Source organism: Notothenia rossii (genome assembly GCF_949606895.1).
Source record: "Notothenia rossii genome assembly, chromosome: 2".
Lineage (NCBI taxonomy): Eukaryota > Metazoa > Chordata > Actinopteri > Perciformes > Nototheniidae > Notothenia > Notothenia rossii.
The window spans coordinates 40758234-40778803 of record NC_136904.1 but is presented as its reverse complement, the minus strand read 5'-3'; the positions used below and the strand labels follow the sequence as shown (position 1 = coordinate 40778803).

General features: G+C 40.4%; 1 protein-coding gene across 1 annotated transcript in view; it reads right to left on the bottom strand.

Moving 5' to 3' along the window:
• LOC307030058 (neural-cadherin-like) overlaps positions 1 to 20570 on the bottom strand; it is a 597902-nt gene that overhangs the window by 189355 nt on the left and 387977 nt on the right. Inside the window, 2 exon segments of the mRNA XM_079666281.1 lie at positions 9224 to 9453; positions 18199 to 18383. Of these exon segments, the coding sequence (XP_079522407.1) occupies positions 9224 to 9453; positions 18199 to 18383 (415 nt within the window).

The following is a 20570-nucleotide window of genomic DNA, read 5'->3' as shown; positions in this document are numbered from 1 at the left end:
CAGCTATGTGGCTTTTATCCTGGATAAAGTGTTTAAGTCATGGATGTTTAAAGTTTAACTTCTTCACATTTGACTAATATTATAGTTTACTTTTCATTCAATCAGGAAGTATGACGCTGCACTGTCATTACGCTTCTCCATGTTTGTGATTGGTCGAATGCTCCAGATACCAACCCTTTTATGTGAACGCGCACCTAACTAGATACGGCACGGCTGGCTTGAGCGAACGAGTTGATAGCCAGCGTTGTAGGACAGTTTAGCGAGAGCGGCTTTGTTTTGGATTAAGTCAACCGGATAACTCAAAACATATCCAGGATATGTTGAACTAGATTCGTAGTATACCCCCCTGCTCCGGAGCAGGTTAGGTTCCAGGATAAGAGATCAACTCATACCTCATTCAAACCAACGCAACTCCGGTTCAAGCTCCGTGCTAGAGCTTTGCAGGTTCAGAACTGGTTCTTCGGTTTAGCTCGGGCTCTTTTCACACTGCCCAGAGTCCGACTGGTGCTGCGTCATTGCGTCATCGTTTGCGTCATGATGTAACCGTTTGCGTGCCTGTTTCATCAAGCCAAACCGCGCGGAAACCCCTCACAGCTGACACCGACAACAGCAACAATGGCCGATTGTGCTCCAGCTTCCTCTGTACCTCTTCGGAAGACCAGATTCCCAGTAGGTAGCTGGTCTCTTCAGTGGACCACTGCTGCTTGTTAAGTTTCTCCATCGTAGTGTACAAACTGGATAAAATGCCGGCTTTTTGTTGTTGTTCAGGAGTTGATCCCGCCCCTGCCCCTGCCCCCTCCTCGACGTAAGCGTGACGTATGTGGTGCTTTTGCTCTGGCCGGACAATTTTTTGGTGCTCGAAATGAACCGGATTCCGGAGCTAAGAGGCTGCTCCGCTGCGGTGTGAAGAGGAAAACCCGGTGCTTTTCAAGCTCCAGCTCCGAACCGGCTAAATCAAACATATCCAGGTTATGTTGAACCGGCTTCGTAGTACAGGCCTCAGGTGTTACTAACAACATTAACAATGGCTCTGTTCGCAAAAAACAAAGACTGGAAACCTGCATAAAATATTGATATGTGAAAATGTCCTCCATGTTAATGGATATTAGAATACTGATAGAACAAATATTCAATGTCAAGGTTTATGTTTGAAATACTCAGGGTTTGTGGTGTTGCTTTGTATTTAGTCAGGAATAATAAAATGTGTGTGCATGCACCACCAGCAGGCTCAATTATAATTATGTGATGTGGATGGTGACTTGTGTGACGGCCGTAAAGGTTCATGTACTGGTGCTAAACCATCACACTGTGGGGGTCACAGTCCCAGTCTGTGTAATGGGGTCGCTCCAGACGAAATTGCCAGGGCATTTTATAATGAAATTAACACTATACCAGAGTTGCCAGTGGGCAAAATGCTCCCTCATTCTGCAAAGGGAGGACTTTTTCTGTCCTTGACACTATCAATACTGTCTGCAAAAAATAAAAATAAAATGTATCCCTATTCTTTTTTTTAATACCGTTTACAGAACTCATACTCAACCAGGGAATAAACTGAACCATGATGTCAAACAGTAGTGTATTGGACTTATAATATATTGATGAAAAACAGTATAATAGGGGACCTTTAAAACGTCACACTGGCTGGATTCTGGATACAAGTTTAGGGAGAGCTTCATTTAAGTATTAACGCGGAGCACGCATTTGAAATATATATTCTAGAAACATTTGTGTAAACATATACATTGTTGAAGATGGAAAACATCGCTTATTTTGCTTGAATAAAGTTGCGACAATAGCCTTACTCATTTTAATTATATCCCTCTTCCATTTTGCTAGGTGACTAAAATATAAGCAGTGAGGCACAGGAAAGTGTGTACACCAGGGGCCTCATTTATGAAGCTTTGCGTAGGATTCACGTGGGAAGGTGGCGTACGTAGGACAAAGCAAATCCATACGCACACAAATATTCCGATTTATAAAACACTGCGCACGCACGTCCTACGCCGGTTTCCCTTTATAAATTACAATCAACTAGAAATGCGGCGTAGCTTTTGCGGGCTTCACGTAACGCCCATATTTGCCTATAAATAGTCAAAGAAACGCCCCGTATTAATATTCATTTTGACTGACTTTATGATGAAGATAGCAGGAAATGACGACAGAACAGCTAAAAAAGACATCTCACATCGTGTCAGATTCTGGTTCTTTTGGGGAGGTCGAGATAAATCATATTGTTTGGTGGATGCAGTTTGAACCAGAGTAGCAGCATGGAGGTCGGATCGTCACCAAAATAAATAAATAAGTGGTCCGAAAAAAGTTAATGACAAAAAAAACATAACCATAATCCATCCGGAGTGGGGTCATGTATGGAGTTATTTCAGGGTCATAACTTTTGACCATTCAAAAAAATACAATTTATTTGAAAGTCCAAGTTTTCATCCTGAACTTTGAAAAATAAAATGTTGTATTCAAAACAAAAAAAAGTATTTGAAATAATTTTTCAGGTTGAATATTATTTTGATTCAGTTCAGCAATTTTTTTAAATAAAATATTAATTTTCATATTTCACTTTTATACATATTTTGATATTTGAATACTTGTTTTTTTCAGTTTCAGATTTTACGTTTTCAGATTCAAAACAATTATTTTTCAGTTTCAAATCTTTTTTTTTCAGGTTTCAATCTTTTTTTCGCCTTCAGATCGTTTTTCACTTTCAGATCTTTTTTTTCGCTTTCAGATCTTTTTTTTTCGCTTTCAGACTTTTGACCCTGAAATTGCTTCGGGGGGCGGGGCTTACCAAAGAGTAGTTTGGCACCCTGAGTGACAGCCATAGGTGACAGGGTGACAGCCCTCCCTCTGTCATGATGCCTTCATGGATGTTAGGTAGCGCAAGAAATACAACTACACACTTTCTATACACAATACTCCCATGATTGGTGGTAAACAAAACTGATACCAGCATCGAAGTTCCGTTAACCGAGCTGTTGAGCATCGTAGTTGGCAACAATCAAGGTATAAGAGCAATAAACTGTGCTAGAATCTGAAATCACGTATCCGCAATCAAGCGTTGTCCTTCCCCACTTCCACGTAGCTCCATAGAAGAAGCAGCATAGTATTGATTACTAGTATTGATGTTTTAGTACTTTGATAAAAACATTCTATTAAAAGGTTTTTTTCACAACTCTTTTGGTTTCAATCTTTAGAGCAACGTCCTCCCTAATAGAAAATACCAAAAATGTAATCATTTTCAGGATTTGAACCCTTTAAATGCCATTTTAAATACATGAAACCGCTGTTTTTTTTCATGATGAAAACAGAGAAAATTAGTTATTTTCCAAATAATACATATCTGGTGACTGGCTCTTTTTTTTTTATAACAGTATTGGATATGTCAGAGATTAGCAGCAAAATTGTTTTTTTTGCATTATTAGTGTTTGCACAAAATCAGATTGAACAAAAAAGTTACATATTAGTCATTCGGGACAAAAATATCCACTTCCAAAAACTGCTCTAAAATGACAACAGATCAATATTTTTTAAAAGTTTTTGGGGTTAAATCTTTCAATCAACTTCAGTCCTGATCAAAAATACCAAATGTTAAATTATGTTCAGGATTTTAATCCTTGAACTGCTAGTTTGAAAACATGAATTTGCGTTTTCTATGAAAAACATGCACAAAAAGGCAGTTATTTTCCATATAATGAATGTTGGGGGGTCGGCTTTTTTTTAATTGATCACAGTCTTGGATATGTCAAAGAATATTAACAACATTGATTTTGGTTGATTATTAGCGTTTGCACAAAATCAGATTAAACAAAAAACTCACACATTAGTTATTCGGGACAAAAATGTCCACTTCCAAAAACTGCTCTAAAATGACAACAGATTAATATTTTAAAAAACTTTTGGGGATTAAATCTTTCAATAAACTTCAGTCCTGATAAAAAAAAAAAAATGTTAAATTGTGTTCAGGATTTTAACCCTTGAACTGCCAGTTTGAAAACATGAATTTGCGTTTTCTATGAAAAAAATGCACAAAAAGGCAGTTATTTTCCATATAATGAATGTCGGGGGGGTCGGCTTTTTTTTATCACAGTCTTGGATATGTCAAAGATTAGCAACAACATTTATTTTGGTGGATTATTAGTTTTTGCACAGAATCAGATTAAAACAAAAACTCACACATTAGCCACTCGTGTCCCATCCACTCCCATTATAACCACATCTTTTGATCTCTCCGCCATACCGGTATAAAATCATGCATTTTGTAATGTCAGGGTTTTATATTGGAGGAAAATAGTTCAATTTGTCCTTTTTACTGTATATCATTAGATGTGACATTTTACCATTGAATTACATGCTTGTCATTTCTTGGTTTCTTTGCCTGTTGTATAATGGGGCCCTGACAGCCATTGGAATACATGTATGCAACTAATATGTGGTAGGTGTGTTGGTATGGATGTGGAAGAGTGGTATCAGCTGAGAAATGTGTACGTGTGTGTTTGTGTGTGTGTGTGTGTGTGTGTGTGTATGTGTGTGTTTGTGTGTGTGTGTGTGTGTGTGTGTGTGTGTGTGTGTGTGTGTGTGTGTGTGTGTGTGTGTGTGTGTATGTGTGTGTGTGTGTGTGTGTGTGTGTGTGTGTGTGTTTGTGTATTTTTGCGTATTGTGTTTGTTTCCCGGGGAAAACACTCACGAGAAACACCGGCTGTTGTTATGCCTGCTGTGACGTTAAGTTACTCTATTCTCCGCTTGTAATTATGCCGTTACAATCTTTAAAGTTGTATTTATCATCTGAATTTGCCGAAGCAAGTTTAATATTCTGAAAGCCAAGACTTTGTTTATTTGAAATGAGATGAAAACAAACTGTAACGGACCCTGCCGTGTTATCTATGATTACTATACGCCTTACATTCATAATTTCAGCGGAGGGAGGGGGAGCGGGGAGCGAGGGAAAGCCAATACTTTGTTTATTTAAAATAAAACACCCGAAATAAAAAAAAAAAGATTTGTATTATTATTATTTTTTTATTGGCTAATCATAGGCCCCCGATCTCCGTAGGCCCCTGGGCTTCAGCCCAGGTCAGCCCGTGCATTAAGGCGGCCCTGCCTATCCCTCCGTAGTCTTTCAAGTATGGGGAGAAATGCCAGTGTTCTCCTCCTTACAGGCACTGTGTAAATTATATATATAGAATAATTATGATGATGAATGCATTTGTTTACCACTAAAATACAACAACACATCTTTGATTCATGTCGTTTATAACAAATGAAACAGCACAAATGAAGAACAAAACGTCATGAGAGCACACTTAGTCCTGTCTCATTCTCACACACAATCACAATCACAATCACACACACACACACACACACACACACACACACACACACACACACACACACACACACACACACACACACACACACACACACACACACACACACACACACACACACACACACACACACACACACACACACACACACACACACACACACACACACACACACACACACACACACACACACACACACGATCTTCCCCCAGACCAGTAATCCAAACGAAAATATCTTCCCTCCATACTATTTTGATCATTTGCTGCGCTAATCAATCAGATAGATGGATTCCAGAGATCAAAAATGATGACTCCGTAACAGTCAGTTGGCACCACTTAACAGCCAATCAGAATGAGAATATGTTTCACAAGTGACTTATTCAAATTGCGAGTGATTGAGTGACAGATGAAGGTTGTTTAAGAGACAATTTCGGAGAAGAAAAAGTTTGAGAGTGGCACTCTGAAAAGGAAACCTAACACTGATGTCAATTGAGAATGACATTCTTCGTGAGAAGGATTTTAAGAACATCATAAAGGCTTTTTTGGAAGCACTGCTAAAGAGGTAAGGCAATGCTGCACTATTCATTGATTCCCAGTAGCCTGCAGGTTTAAATGTGTTGTGCATCGTTTTACATAACTAGGTTTGTGTTAATCCATCGGAGATAATGATCATTCTCATCTACTGATACCTGGCATTGAGGCCATATGTTGCTGTTCATGGTGCTCAATTAGTGGTGTGTGTGTGTGTGTGTGTGTGTGTGTGTGTGTGTGTGTGTGTGTGTGTGTGTGTGTGTGTGTGTGTGTGTGTGTGTGTGTGTGTGTGTGTGTGTGTGTGTGTGTGTGTGTGTGTGTGTGTGTGTGTGTGTGTGTGGGTGTGTGTGTGTGGGTGTGTGTGTGTGATCACAGAGCCTACCGAGGCTATAAATGACTTTGATTTGTTGTTTTCAGGGCCTGATGGCAGGTTAAGGCGGGCTTGGGGATAGGGTCTGCAAAATTAGTTTATTTTTTGGGATTGACTGGATGCTCTGACCGGTCCACTTCCTGTCTGGCGCTATGCAACGCCTCGCGTCGCGTCGAAAATAGACTTGCATCCTATTTTAGCGGAGCCCAGTGCCGAGACGCTTCTGGGATGCTTCTAGCCGTAACGCAGCGCGTCTGGTGGAATAGAACCCATTGAATAGAGTGGCCGCGATCGCTGTGAATGCCGCGGCGCAAACGGACCCGGTGGAATCTAGGGGTTAGGGGAAAAAGTTGATACTGTATGCTTTGATGCCAAAGAGTTGTCTTCCACGATGTTCATCTATTGCTCCTTAATGAGACACGATGTAGATGGAAATGGCTTAAACCCATATATTTCACTGACAGCCATGATCCTAAGTTGGCTGTGGCATCTTGCTTTCCTGCCATGCATAACTCAGAGCGAGTGAGGGAAAGTAAATAGGGGAAGTTGTTCGGACAAATGATCATCAGTTTGTCGAGAAATACATACTTATGACGTTCTTTCTTGTTTTATGTCTGTTAAGACGGCAATGGAGAATTGTTTTCCGTCAAGAGAAATCAAAGAAGAAAGCCGGGCAGAACACTGTCTCCACCATGTCAAGCAAAAGCTCTCATGAAAGCAGGTGAGATAGGTTTCCTACTTTAGGTGGAATTACATAAAAATATACTTTGGTGTTCATCTAGAATATACATATACAGGACTGTCTCAGAAAATTAGAATATTGTGATAAAGTTCTTTATTTTCTGTAATGTAACAAAAATGTCATACATTCTGGATTCATTACAAATCAACTGAAATATTGCAAGCCTTTTATTATTTTAATATTGCTGATTATGGCATACAGCTTAAGAAAACTCAAAAATCCTATCTCACAAAATTAGAATAGTTCCTCAGACCAAGTAAAAAAAAAAGATTTATAACAGCAAAACACAATCAAACATTTGAAAATGTCCATTAATGCACTCAGTACTTGGTTGGGAATCCTTTTGCACGGATTACTGCATCAATGCGGCGTGGCATGGAGGCAATCAGCCTGTGGCATTGCTGAGGTGTTATGGATGCCCAGGATGCTTCAATAGCGACCTTTAGCTCATTAGCATTGTTGGGTCTGGTGTCTTTCAGCTTCTTCTTCACAATACCCCACATATTCTCTATGGGGTTCAGGTCAGGGGAATTTGCAGGCCAATCGAGGACAGTAATGCCATGGTCAGTACACCAGTTACTGGTGGTTTTGGCACTGTGGGCAGGTGCCAGATCATGCTGGAAAATGAATTCCTCATCTCCATAGAGCTTTTCAGCAGACGGAAGCATGTAGTGCTCTAAAATCTCTTGGTACACAGCTGCATTTACTCTGGGCTTGATGAAACACAGTGGACCAACACCAGCAGCTGACATGGCTCCCCAAACCATCGCTGACTGTGGGAACTTCACACTGGATTTCAAGCAACTTGGATTTTGCTCCTCTCCAGCCTTTCTCCAGACTCTGGCGCCTTGACTTCCAAATGAAATACAAAACTTGCTTTCGTCTGAAAAGAGGACTTTGGACCACTGTGCAACTGTCCAGTGCTTCTTTTCCTTAGCCCAAGTCAGACGCCTCTTCCGTTGTCTTGAGTTCAGAAGTGGCTTGACCATGGGAATACGGCTATTGTAGCCCATTTCCCGGACACGTCTGTGAACAGTGACTTTTGATACCTGGACTCCAGCTTCAGTCCACTGTCTTTGAAGCTCCCCCAAATTCTGGAAGCGACTCTTCTTCACAATGCTGTTAAGGCTGCGGTCATCTCTCTTGGTTGTGCAGCGTTTCCTGCCACATTTCCCCCTTCCAACAGACTTTTTGTGGATGTGCTTTGAAACTGCACTCTGTGAACAGCTTGCTCTTTGAGAAATTTCTTTTTGTGTCTTACCCTCCTGATGGAGGGTGTCAATGACGGTCCTCTGGACAGCAGTCAGATCAGCAGTCTTCCCCATACTTGTGATTTAGTTTACTGAACCAAGCTGAGTGTTTTTCAAGGCTCAGGAAACCCTTGCAGGTGTTTCGAGTTAATTAGACGATTCAAGTGATTCTTTGAACACCCTACTAGTATACTTTTTCATGATATTCTAATATTTAGAGATAGGATATTTGAGTTTTCTTAAGCTGTATGCCATAATCAGCAATATTAAAATAATAAAAGGCTTGCAATATTTCAGTTGATTTGTAATGAATCCAGAATGTATGACATTTTTGTTTTTTTAATTGCATTACAGAAAATAAAGAACTTTATCACAATATTCTAATTTTCTGAGACAGTCCTGTATATACACCGGTTAAAACACAAGCATACTCATACATATGACATTAGTTACTAAGCATGCTTTCCTGAAAAATAGCCTATAGTTGGAACAACAGAAAGTTCTTTGAGTTCTCAGATGACAGCGTCTGTTCACAGTATTTAAGGAAGTGTGTTGTTCTAAAATTAGTTTCTTATCCAGGGAGAGTCCAAGATGTTTGACACACTGCTCCGTCTTAACTGCTTTATTACTGATGCAGTTTGTGTACTTTGTTGAATGTAGGACTTTGACTGACACATTTGATTTGTTGGAATTGAACGCAGGCTTCAGCCAAAACATTGCCAGAGGCAAGACTGCTGCCTGCAACTCAAACACGCCATATGGGATTTATATGTGGACTTATCCAGTGCCTTTATGGTCCACTTGCTCAGTGGTGTGCAGCTGGTTAGATTATGTTATGGAGATTGTGTTTGTGTCATTCAAGAGAATGGGCTGCCAAGCAATCAAGTCCTGGAATGGGAATACATTCACCAAGAGATCAATTAACAAAACCACCAGATTGTAGGAACGTATACCTTTAGTATTGATGGATAAAAGGCTAAATAACACAAAGACTTACCTTTTGTTTGTGGGCGGTAAGATAACCATGGATTTTTTCTGGCTGGAGGAAGGTGGCGCCACCGTGCACGGCAAAGCGAACATCCAGCATCTGCACCTTCACATCCATTAGGCTAAATATGTTGATATCATCAGGTGGAACGTAGAGCATCTTAGACAGGAAGTCCGCCAGCAGCTCGTAGCGGCTCCGCTGCTTCCCTCTCAGTTCAATGAACTCCTTTGCTGTGATGTCTGAGAAACACACATACACACAGGATTGGAGTCTTAGACTGTATAGAAGTGGCCTCATTATTTCCACCCCCGCTCAAGGATAAATCCAATTATTTCCAAGCTGGGGCCAAGTGCTGAACTCAAAAACAGTCCAGAACACTGGAGACTGGAGCAATGATGATACATTATTGAAAATGGCTCACTTGATCTGTCAACATCTTTTGTTTGGTGATTTGTGTATGTGCTGCATGCCAGTTTATGTTTGTGTGTTTGTGTGTGTGCTTGCTGAAGAAGGACATGATTGGGGGCTGGATTTCAATACCAAACTGTGCCAGTTAAAGGTAATTAAACTCTTGACAATTTGTGGATCGATTTCAAATCTTACTCCACAGCAGGCTCTTGAGGAAGAAATTAATTCTGCCTCTTTTTATTTCCTAAAAAAAGACCAGCATGTGTGGTAGCATGTGGAAGTTAACAAAAAACCGATCAGCTTCAAGCTTCATCTATAGACCATTGGGCTTTTCCAAGATTATGAACAGGCTTGATGTGTCAGGGTTAAGATAAGTCAAAAAACCTTCAGAAACAAGCTTGGGTCATATTACAAGAATAACCAAGAACTACCTCTACAGTTTCTCCAATCTGGGTCCATCTTCAGTACCAATGTTCCACATAAAACAGATTCCAGGTTAAAATGTTCCCTCCTTTACTACTTCCAGACATGGGGAGCACAGTGGTATTTTCAGACTTGCTTGATGGTTGCGAAAACGTGGACTTTAGCAGCAGTAGATACAGCTAAAAAAATGAAAATACCCCTTTTTCACTGGAAAATCAGTTCCGTTTTAGTTCCATGATGGGAACTGGTTTTTAAAGGTCACCTATTATGGAAAATCCACATTTTCATGTATTTTATACATAAACATATTTCCCCTCTTTGTAAAGAAATTCTGAACGTTTCAGGAATTTTTTTCTGAAAATGAGCTGATCAGATTTTACCCACTTTATGATTTCATAACGATTTTTAGGCTTTTGTAACCATTAGCCAATAACCAACGAAGGTAACCCCCCCACTTTATCACCTGAATCTCCTCATAGAGCACCATTGTGTTCTTTTTAACCAAATCTCTCTCAAAGGGGCGTGGCACCTCATTTTCATCTAAAGTAACAGACAAAGAATCAGCACTTTTAAAACAGGGCTGAAACAGAGGATATTATGGGATGCTACAATGATCTGTTTGGTGTTTCAGCCAAACACTTCAGAGACATGTTTTGTATATATCTGAGACCTATACTAAATAGATGAAAAACAGTATAATAGGGGACCTTTAAGTAAAGGACCAGTTTGCTTTTCCGTGGACCAGAGCCCACAAGGAGCAACGCCAGTGTGAAAATCCCTTACAACAACGACAATGGCAGACTACATTGGAGCCGTTCTCATGTTGTTAATAAGCGTAAAAAGCCAGATTGAATTGCAAGAACGATTTATCTAACGTTATACTCTTCTCTAGCTCTCTGTGCTGGGGGAGCAGATTACTAGTGCTTGAGTTGAACCAATTTCCAGAGCCAATCAAGCATCGCCTCCAAACTGGCCCTGAAACCATCTTGGTGGAAAAGGGGTAAAAGGCAAAGCCTCTGAAATGGCAATGGCAAAGCTAATAGAGTGTATTTGTTTAAGGAATGAGGTCCTAGGTAAACGTTTCGGTATAAAGTTTAACCAAGTTGAGTTCATAGATGCCTGTAAGTGTTGGCATTGGCATTGGGTTCCAGACTTACGGCCCGTCCACACAGCGGCCTTGGAAGCTTCTTCACTTTGAATGGGGTGATGTCACTTTTCGCCAAACTGCATTGTGGGAATCAGAGCGGAGCAGGCTGCAAAAGTTGAGCAATGTTCAACTTTTGAAGCCTCGGCAGAAGCGTCAGCCAATCAAATCCCGTTTATGCAAATCTGCCAGTACAAGCGCTAGCCAATCAAACCGCGTGTATGCTGGGAGAGGCACACCGCAGGTCATTTCCTCATATTCCAAAAAAGGAGGAGAAATTAATCATAGCGGTAGGGAATCACCCGGTCTTGTACGATCAGTCCCTATTCACCTACCGGGACACAAACCGGAGGAGCCAGGCATGGAGGGAGGTGGCAGAGATAGTGGGTAAAACTGGTAGGTTTTCGCCTGTTTGGGGAGTTCATATGTAGTTTACTTCGTAAACTGTATGTCGGGGGCGGGAGATTCATGTGATTGGTTGTTGGTCGCATTGCTTGCATAAACTCCCACAAGCTTCAGACACGCCCACCTCCAAGCTTTTTCCAAAGCCGCTGTGTGGACGAGCCGTTAAGCCTGTTTCATACTCCCTTAACTCCAGCATGAGCCACGCTCCTTAGGGGTAATATTTTCTCAAAATCACTCGCCCAAGAGCGTCTGTATTCTTTTATTTGCACTGATAAGCCATTAACACCGCATCACTCTCCATCTCTTTAGACATTGTACCGACTGTGCTGCTGTGACAACATTTCCATTAGGCAAGGACATCAATGGATACACAGCCGACACAAACCATACTCAGCAAGATAGCTTATCTAACAGCTTGAACAAAAAGCTGGTAAACTCTTAACAGTGTAAAGGTCATGACACACCAAGCCGATTTTTGGCGTCGATAGATGTCGATAGATGTCTGGCAGTCGATGAGCGTCCGGTCGTCCTACACAGATTGGTGTGTCCCGCCCCGTTGTGTCTTTACGGCCGTGCCGACGCCTTCCGCCGCCGATTCAACATGTTGAATCGGGAGGCTGTCGGTCGGAGGCCGTCGGCTAAAGAAATCACTCTGATTGGCTGTTCAGCTTAGCGAATCTGTGCATGAGAAGCGAAACGGAAGTGAAGGACCCAAACAAACTATTAAGAAGGCAAATCTGAGATTTCATTTAACTCCAGCTCTCGACACAGGTTCGGCAAAGCCCCATGAGCTTCTCGCTGTAGAGTGAAAATGGAACGCACACGCTATTAGTTGTTTGTTTATATCACACAGTCTGTTCTTCTCCTCTCGGTGTATCAAGCAGTCTGTCTTCCGGTTGTTGCCTCTTTTGAATGACAAATACACACTACCGCCGCCTGCTGGTAAGGAGAGTTATTGCCACTCACGCATGCGCAGTTCGTACGTGCTACTTGGCCGTCGGCTGAAGTCTTTGCGGTGTGTTCCAGTGCGACTTTTGGCCAAGACGCAGGAGACGTGAGGCGACAGAACAGTCTTGTTCTGTCGGGACGTGTTCTTTGGTGTCAGTTTAGTGTGTAGGCCCCTTAAGATGTGTTATTTTCATATGCTATCTACATTTAGAAATAAATCTCACTGCCACCCAACAGAGTGATAAAGAAAGGAGTCCTAACACTAGAAAAATAAAATGTTACTACTTCTGGTTCCTTGTCTTTAATTCATTGTTTTGTTGATTGTGTTTTTTGTTAGATGCCAAAATAAGGACTGTGTTTAACACGCTTAAGAGATTTTAATGTTTTGATCAACAACATGAAAAACATTAGTTAATACTCCACTGGTGAATGTCTGAAGCTTCTGTTATGAAAACAGCAGTTGCTAACAAGGGACTAAATAAGACTACTAACTGTCATCTCGCCGAACATTAGCCGCCTTTAGCTTAGCGGTGGTGATGTGAAGTCATGCGACCGTGATCTAGTTCCTATGGCCTTAACTAAGCTTTGTCTTCTGCCAATTACATTAACGAATCCAAAATAATAAAAGTCTTGTTACACGTGGAGATATTCCTGCTGAACAAAAACATTGATAAATCCCATTGCTTCCCCATTGGGCTGTCAGAGCAGAGCACCAACGTTACTCTGAGATATTCCTTGTGTTAACATAAATGAGGTCCCTCCCTAATGTGATCCTAATATAAGAGATGAAGGACAAAGTACACCATGCTTATTTTTTGTAAGAATACAAAGCTTAATCTAATATGAAGCTTCAGCAGTCTCAGTTAACAATTCAAATGGGTTTTAGTCTTGTATGAATCAATTTCCCTCTTTATAAATGCGTGGAATTGTGTGCTAAAATAGGCACAACTAACTGTTATCTATCATCAAAATAAGAATATTAAGGGATCTCTCCTAGACTATCATAGACAATTGCAACAAGTAATTGACAAAAAGAAATTCTATATATAATACATTTTTTAAAATATGTTTTGTTTATATATTATTATAAACTATACCCAAAATTAAACTTTAAAATTCCATTATTTCATCATTCCCAAACACACATTTCAGCTATTGTATGCATACAGTTCATTATCCATTTATGAAGTTTGTCTGGCATGCACCAATAACCAAATTAAGAGTTGTGACAAAGTGAAAATTAAAATAATAAAAAATTGAAAATATTAGATATTTAACATATTTATTCACACATATTGGAACTTATGAAGTTATCATTTCTATAGACTAGAACCAGCGATTTGGACAAAATACAGTCTGGGGCGTTACGTTTTCGGAAAGGTTTGTTTGTACGTTTGTCAGGAGGACTACAGAAAATCTATATATGACCCAAAAGTTAAACTATTCTGTAATCCAAGGTAAGTCAAGTTAATCATGAATTATTGTGTATACCTTAGAGAAAACAATCTGCAATTAATACAATTAAGCAAAGAAACATTTATGTTTCATCCGAGGGCCAACTACATTCTGCAAACAATTATGCTAGTCCGATTGTGTTTTGACCTGTGTCGTCGTTATTGTGATGCAAAGTCAAAGAAAAGGCTTGGTACGAGAACATCAATAAACCCCTCTTAGAACAGCTGAACTGATTCAATACTTAATTTCACAGTCAAACATTGTCTTTTCTTCAAAAATATTTATTTGAAGATAACTACTGATTACCTCTCAGGTTCACGTATCTATCAAAAGTAGAACTGCCTGGGAAGACACCGCGGGGATGGGACGGTTCGGTAAAATCTTCTATTTTTCTTTTGTAAAAATGGGTCAAAGTATTTCAAAACTCTATAACAAATGTTGACTAAAGAGTAACAGTAACAAAACAAAGACCATTATGGTGTTTTTCTTTTTCATTATTTGTTTGAAACCACGAGCCTACAGGAGTGAGTGGGTCTGTGCACCCCCACCTCGACTCCACTGAAGCCTCTGGGAAGGAGAAGGCAGATGTGAGTTGTGAGGTTGGATCAAAGCCAGATGCAAAGGCTGCCACTCTGCGTTAGGAGTTACTACCCTCTCCCCCCCAGCCCCCCTCCCTCCTGACTGTCTGTCTGTCTGCCTGTGTCCTTGTTTCTCCCGCAGGACTGAATGATGGGAGCTGACATTAGCCCGGATCCTTCTCGCTGTATCCGCTGAGCCCATTCTGAGCCCCATGTCTTGTCTCCTAATGCATAGGCTCTGTCTGCCTCTCCACACTCACACATCCTCTGTATATGTGTGTTCTTTTATTCTCTCTCTGCGAGAACCACTGTGATTCTCAGAATGTAGATTATGAAGACATGTTTGTGACAAAGGACAGTTTCTGGTAGCCCTTTGAGTCAGTGTGTCAGTTAAAGAGGCCCTGTTATGCTTTTTGTGGATTTTCCGTTTCCTGTATCGTGTTCTATAGGTTGTTGTGCCTGTAAATGTTCTGCAAAGGCTAACATCACAAAGTTTCTCTCCCACACACTCCCCACTGCCTGAAACGCCTCCATTGGATAAGATAAGATATACTTTATTGATCCCAAATTGGGATTTGTTTTCGTCACAGCAGCATGTCAAAACAAGGCATTGCACATCATTTGAAAAATTAAAAGAGAAGAAAAATAAGGGCCAAATTACAACTAACAAAATGTAAATGTATATTATAAGTGTGCAAGGAATAGCATATTAAACTAAATTTGAATATAAAGTGTACAGTGGGAAAAATAATTCAGGTTATAAACTCCTTTGGACTTGTTTACTTCTGTAACATAGTGACATCACTACTTGTGCTTCCATTGTCTAGCGCTCCAACACTTTGTATGTGATAGGCTAAGGGGCGGGACATCTCTAAAGCGGTTGACTAATCACAAACAGACGCGTTCAGCTAACTAGCTAATCAGAGCAGACTGGGCTCTGGTTTCAGACAGAGGGTGAAAAGTGTGATGCAGCTACAGGCAGCATCAACCTGGCATAATATGTCCCCTTGTGTTAAAGGACCATTATCTTTGCCAAGAGATTTCTAAAAAGTCATCATCCCTTCATCACAAACCACGCCAGCCGGCTGCATGGAGTGAACCCACTCAACAAGTTCTTGTGATTTATTTCCCCCTGAGCTCTATGAATTCACATCCAAGCGAGTGTTATGTTGACATTTCTCGACTTTTTGTTTACCACCTTTCTTCAACTTTCCATCAATATTGATAGGAAGAGAGAGTGTGAGAGGGTGGGAGCTTTAATCTCGGCAAGGCAGACTTAACTAGTGCCGTCTTTGTGTATGCTCATTGCCTTCCACATTTATTCTTGATATGGGATTTACAATGTCGGGGAGGGTGTAAGTAATGCTATAAGTAGAATATGTTCATAATCCCCGAGACTGAGAATCAATGAGACTGTTTACGCCAAAGCTCCACATAAAAAAATGTAATCCTGGAAATGGTTTCTGTAAAAAAAGATCCTCCGCAAACACAAACGCACAAACATGGACACCTCAGGATGATCTCAGTCATTAATCCTTCATATTGCATTTTGCATTTTGCTTTGAAACCTACAAAATAAAATGTTTTTTGGTGAGTGTGCTTATTCCTGAACTGCAGGTAAAAAGTCCTTTTGCTCTTCCACTTTCAATATGTGTAGAACCCGGGTACATTAAACCAAAACCATGTGTCAGTTACAGGTTGTTGACAAACTTAACCTTGTTTTGTTCAATTCAGTTCTGGAAATAGTTCTGATCGCAAAAAAAAAGTCAAGAGCAGTAGCTTTCATTTTGATTTCCGTATTTTCATCATAAACACACAATTTGCTCGTCTACAATTCGCCAATGGATTCAATTGGCTTCCACAAATATTGGAACGTGGGCGCCAGCTGTTCTCCACAATATTGTCTCTGTGTTTGGTGTGCATTCATTTACCTCTGCTCCGTTTCCAGAAGCAAATCAAATCCTTTTATCTACTTATATGAGGCTTGACTTTCCCTTCTTCCCTTTCCTTTTCCTTCCCTCCCTTCCTCTCGTCTTTGGAGTGCCCACCCCCACCTCTGCTTCTATTTCAATATCTCTGAAATCATACAAATCTTTGAGCCATGTCCCATTTCTCTAAACTTGCAACCAATTCTGAGCAGACAGCCGATGCGCTGTACATCAGGTAATGATGGATGCAACATGAGAGGAGAATGTGCTGCCTGAGCAAAACCTCTCTACTAATTATTTTGTCAACATAAGTAACGGAAACAGGCTTTTCTGTGCGGGCACCTACGGCAGCTGGGATCCCAGGAGTCGGGGATTAATAATGGGTGTAATCTTTTGCAAAGGGACACTCTTTAACGGAGAGTGTGGCAGTTCTGTGAAACACGGCAAACAACCAGAGCAAACAGTAATCAGTACTCATTCATTTCCTATGACTGGAGACAAGTAAGCAAATAACATTCTCCACTCCCTCAGCAGTACTAGGCTGAGCACAGTTTTATTTTTAAATTACTATTGCTTTAGGTCCTACCTGTTGCTGTGATAGCAACAAAGGTTCAAACACTTGAACTGAATGACAACAATATTGTTATACATAGGAGCAGCAGACAAACAAGTAGAAATCCAAACTTTTAATTATAAGTCAAGGACATATTTGTGCCTATTTGGAAGTATTACGACGTACAGTAGAGTCAGTATTTATTGGGAGAAACGTCTGTCTCGCAGTAAGTTATTTTATAGGTTCAGAACTGTAAATGAATTGCTATTCATAGTATTCAGATATGATTTTTACCAACATTGAGGTTTGGCCTGGCCCTGAAAAAACCTGATCTGCTCAATATTATAAATATTTAAAAAAACAGTTTCCCTGAGTCATATATAATAATTGCAGAGGTCGTCGGTGATCTCAATTCAACGCTAATCTGTCATGTTGTCACCTATCAAGTAAGAATTCTACATTAAATGACCTGCCATATTTCTTAACACACAGAGGTAATATTATAATATTAGTCCTCTGCAATATAGCTTGTAATTTCTCGTCGTATGACTTGTTTTCCCGCAGTTTTTTTATTCCTCTCTTAGAGAGAATATTATTATGGAATAAAGGCCTCAAATTGAAGGTTATAATATGGTATAATTATAAATTAGCAATTAGCACAATTAGGCTGCAAATTCACATCTCTCTACACAGCATGTAGGCTTATTTGCACCAGCAAGAGGTGCAAATATTATAGAATCATAATCAGGCCTATATAATATTTATAATATTATATAACATTTCAAAGTCTCACAAAGTCCCCTGGTTATAGTATTATGATCAAATAGGGTTATGGCATTTTATTTGGAGTTGAAAGATATTTGACAATTCTTTCTTGAAGTTTCAACCACATCTTGAAATCTTTCACCTCATTGTCTAAGGTCATGTTTCTAACTTGTAAGCTACCTTAATAACAACTAACAATGGAACTTAAGTCACATGATATCCTGGGCTGTGGTGGTGCCTAACATCACACTGTGGGGGACACTGTAGAAGGGACTAGACCAAGTTAACCTAAGATAACCCTAACCCTAAACCACAGACCTTTTCTGACCAGACAGAGAGACAGATGTGTGTGTGTGTCCCTGCAGAGTTAATCTTACCTGCCAGGCGCAGAGACGCTGAGTTGTAGATGGCCTCGTCTCGCAGCTCCCTCACGTGCACAGTGATGGTAGAGACAGCATCTGGCCAAACTCCATCCGACACACGGACCTTGAACTCGTAGGCGCCTGTGGGGGCGTTCTCCTTGATGATCAGGAAGCCTGTTCGCTTGTTCAGGATGAAGTAACTGAGGGAAAGAAGAAACACAGACACCAGTATCAGAAAACATTTTTACATATTTGATTTGACATGTGTATTGGACCCTACTTATATAGAGCTTTTCTGTTCTTCGTTTTGGTCTTTTGCCTTGTTTTGACTGGCACAGCCAATAAAATACTTTGATTTAAAGAAAAGGTCTTCTGCATTTGGCTTCTACGTACAGTACTCTGCCATCCAGCCCCGACACAAATGTTGTTAGTAGTTTGTTGATTAAAAAAAGATAATAATAATTGTACTCAAGTGCTTTTACATATACAAACAAGCATTCACACAGAAGCAGCTCCATTCGCACATTGGCCAGAGTAACTTGGGTTAAGTATCTTGCCCACGAATACATTGACATGATGACTGGGCCTTCTTCTACCATCTACCTTCTGAGCCAAAGTAGCCCTAAATAAATATCAACCACATGGGTCAACCCGCAAAAAATGTGCCTTTTACATGATCAGACAGCCAATGTGCTGAGACAAATCGTTATCCACTTCAAGCATTGACTAAAATGGCAATCTGTTACACTTCAACACTTCCTTTAAGAAGTATTTACTAATAACAAGACACACTGAAGTGCGCAGGGGCGTTTGAGGTCATTCAAGTTACCACCGCATGTGCCTGGCTGCCGCATAACCCCTGAGGGCCGATAACAATGCGACCAGTGTCCAACACTGTGTTTGTAACATCTAATTTCACCACAGGCCAACACTGCCCAGTTATTTTCTAATGGCTCGGAACCTGACAGGGTCAAGTTGCTGAATCTATAGGACTGACCGCTGACGTGGTACTGATTAGTCATTAAGCTGCTACAGACGTGTCACTGAGACTGCGGAGACCAATCATTTCAGTGATTTGCCCATCAAAGGTCGACATGCTAACTGGATAAGTGGAATGAAACACTCAGTATGACTGCGTGCTTATTGTCTAAGCTCCAGAGTCAAACAGATTATATTGTATTTTAAGCTCTCAAGTGGTGGCTCCCCATGGGTTGGTGTCACAGCACGAATTGCAGCCTTCTACCCATTCATTATTGAACAAATAAATAAATAAAGCTCAAATAAACTCAAGGCCGACAACACATGTAAATATTATACATAACAGTGTTGTTTGACTCACAGAGGCTCAGCTGTTGGGTTGAATTTTGAGTATTCTTGCACTGCAATAAAAGATGACTGTATGTCTAGATTGTACTGACCCACTAGAAGCAATACAATTTAGGCTCTTAATGGGCCGGTGGCAAGGCATTACACATTGCTCCTTTAACCATGCCAGGTTCCTATTTTGTAAAAAGCCAGAGTACATTTTTTTACATTAAAAAGTAATAGTGATGTCAAGATCCCCCCCAAAATGTGTCCAGAAATCTTTTAATTGGGTTTCTTTCAATACCATGTCCCATTCAACATTGATCTGTATTTGATCTGACGCACCTTATTTTCACAAGTAACTTGATCTAAGTACAGGAGATCCTGGTTAAAAATATTACGTTTAAAAGATTAAATGATGGATAAAGTCAGATTAAAATGTAATCCTGGAGGTTCAGACTGTTCAAGTTGATGGAATGAGTTGTTGGAACCATAGAAACATTGTACTGGTAAGGTTTGGGATATCTCTGGTCATCATTGAAGGGAATCTGGAACTTCTCACAATTTTCCCAAATATTTTCTTTGTCTGCAGACATGATGTGCCTCCAAACTCGGTCTCTGCTTGCAAAAAACACTTTCTCAACACAAATCAGCGATCAGCTAACATTTTGTATCGAAATGCAATTTGACCATTTTGTTGAACTGGTTGCAAGCCCTAACAGAACACAAGTTATGATGTGCATTAGTCTAAACATGAAGATAATACCTACATTGAGGAAAATAATTTGACTGTCCAAAACAATTTGACTCACAAAGATATGAATAATAGAACAAAGGAGAACACATGTCTAACAGTCCCTACACCTGTTGCAACCTTCCAAGATGAAGACATAACCAAACAAAAACACTTTCATCGCCGTCAGCCATGTGTTCTGATTCATTTTGTGTCTTTACTCTGTTTTCTGCTGTAAACAGAGTGCCCCCTGGGACAATAATAGAAAGTGAGCAGAGACGATGCATTAGCGAGAGAAAGGCAAGGGTAAAATGAAACTGACTCATAGGCACCGAGACATGCAAGGAAG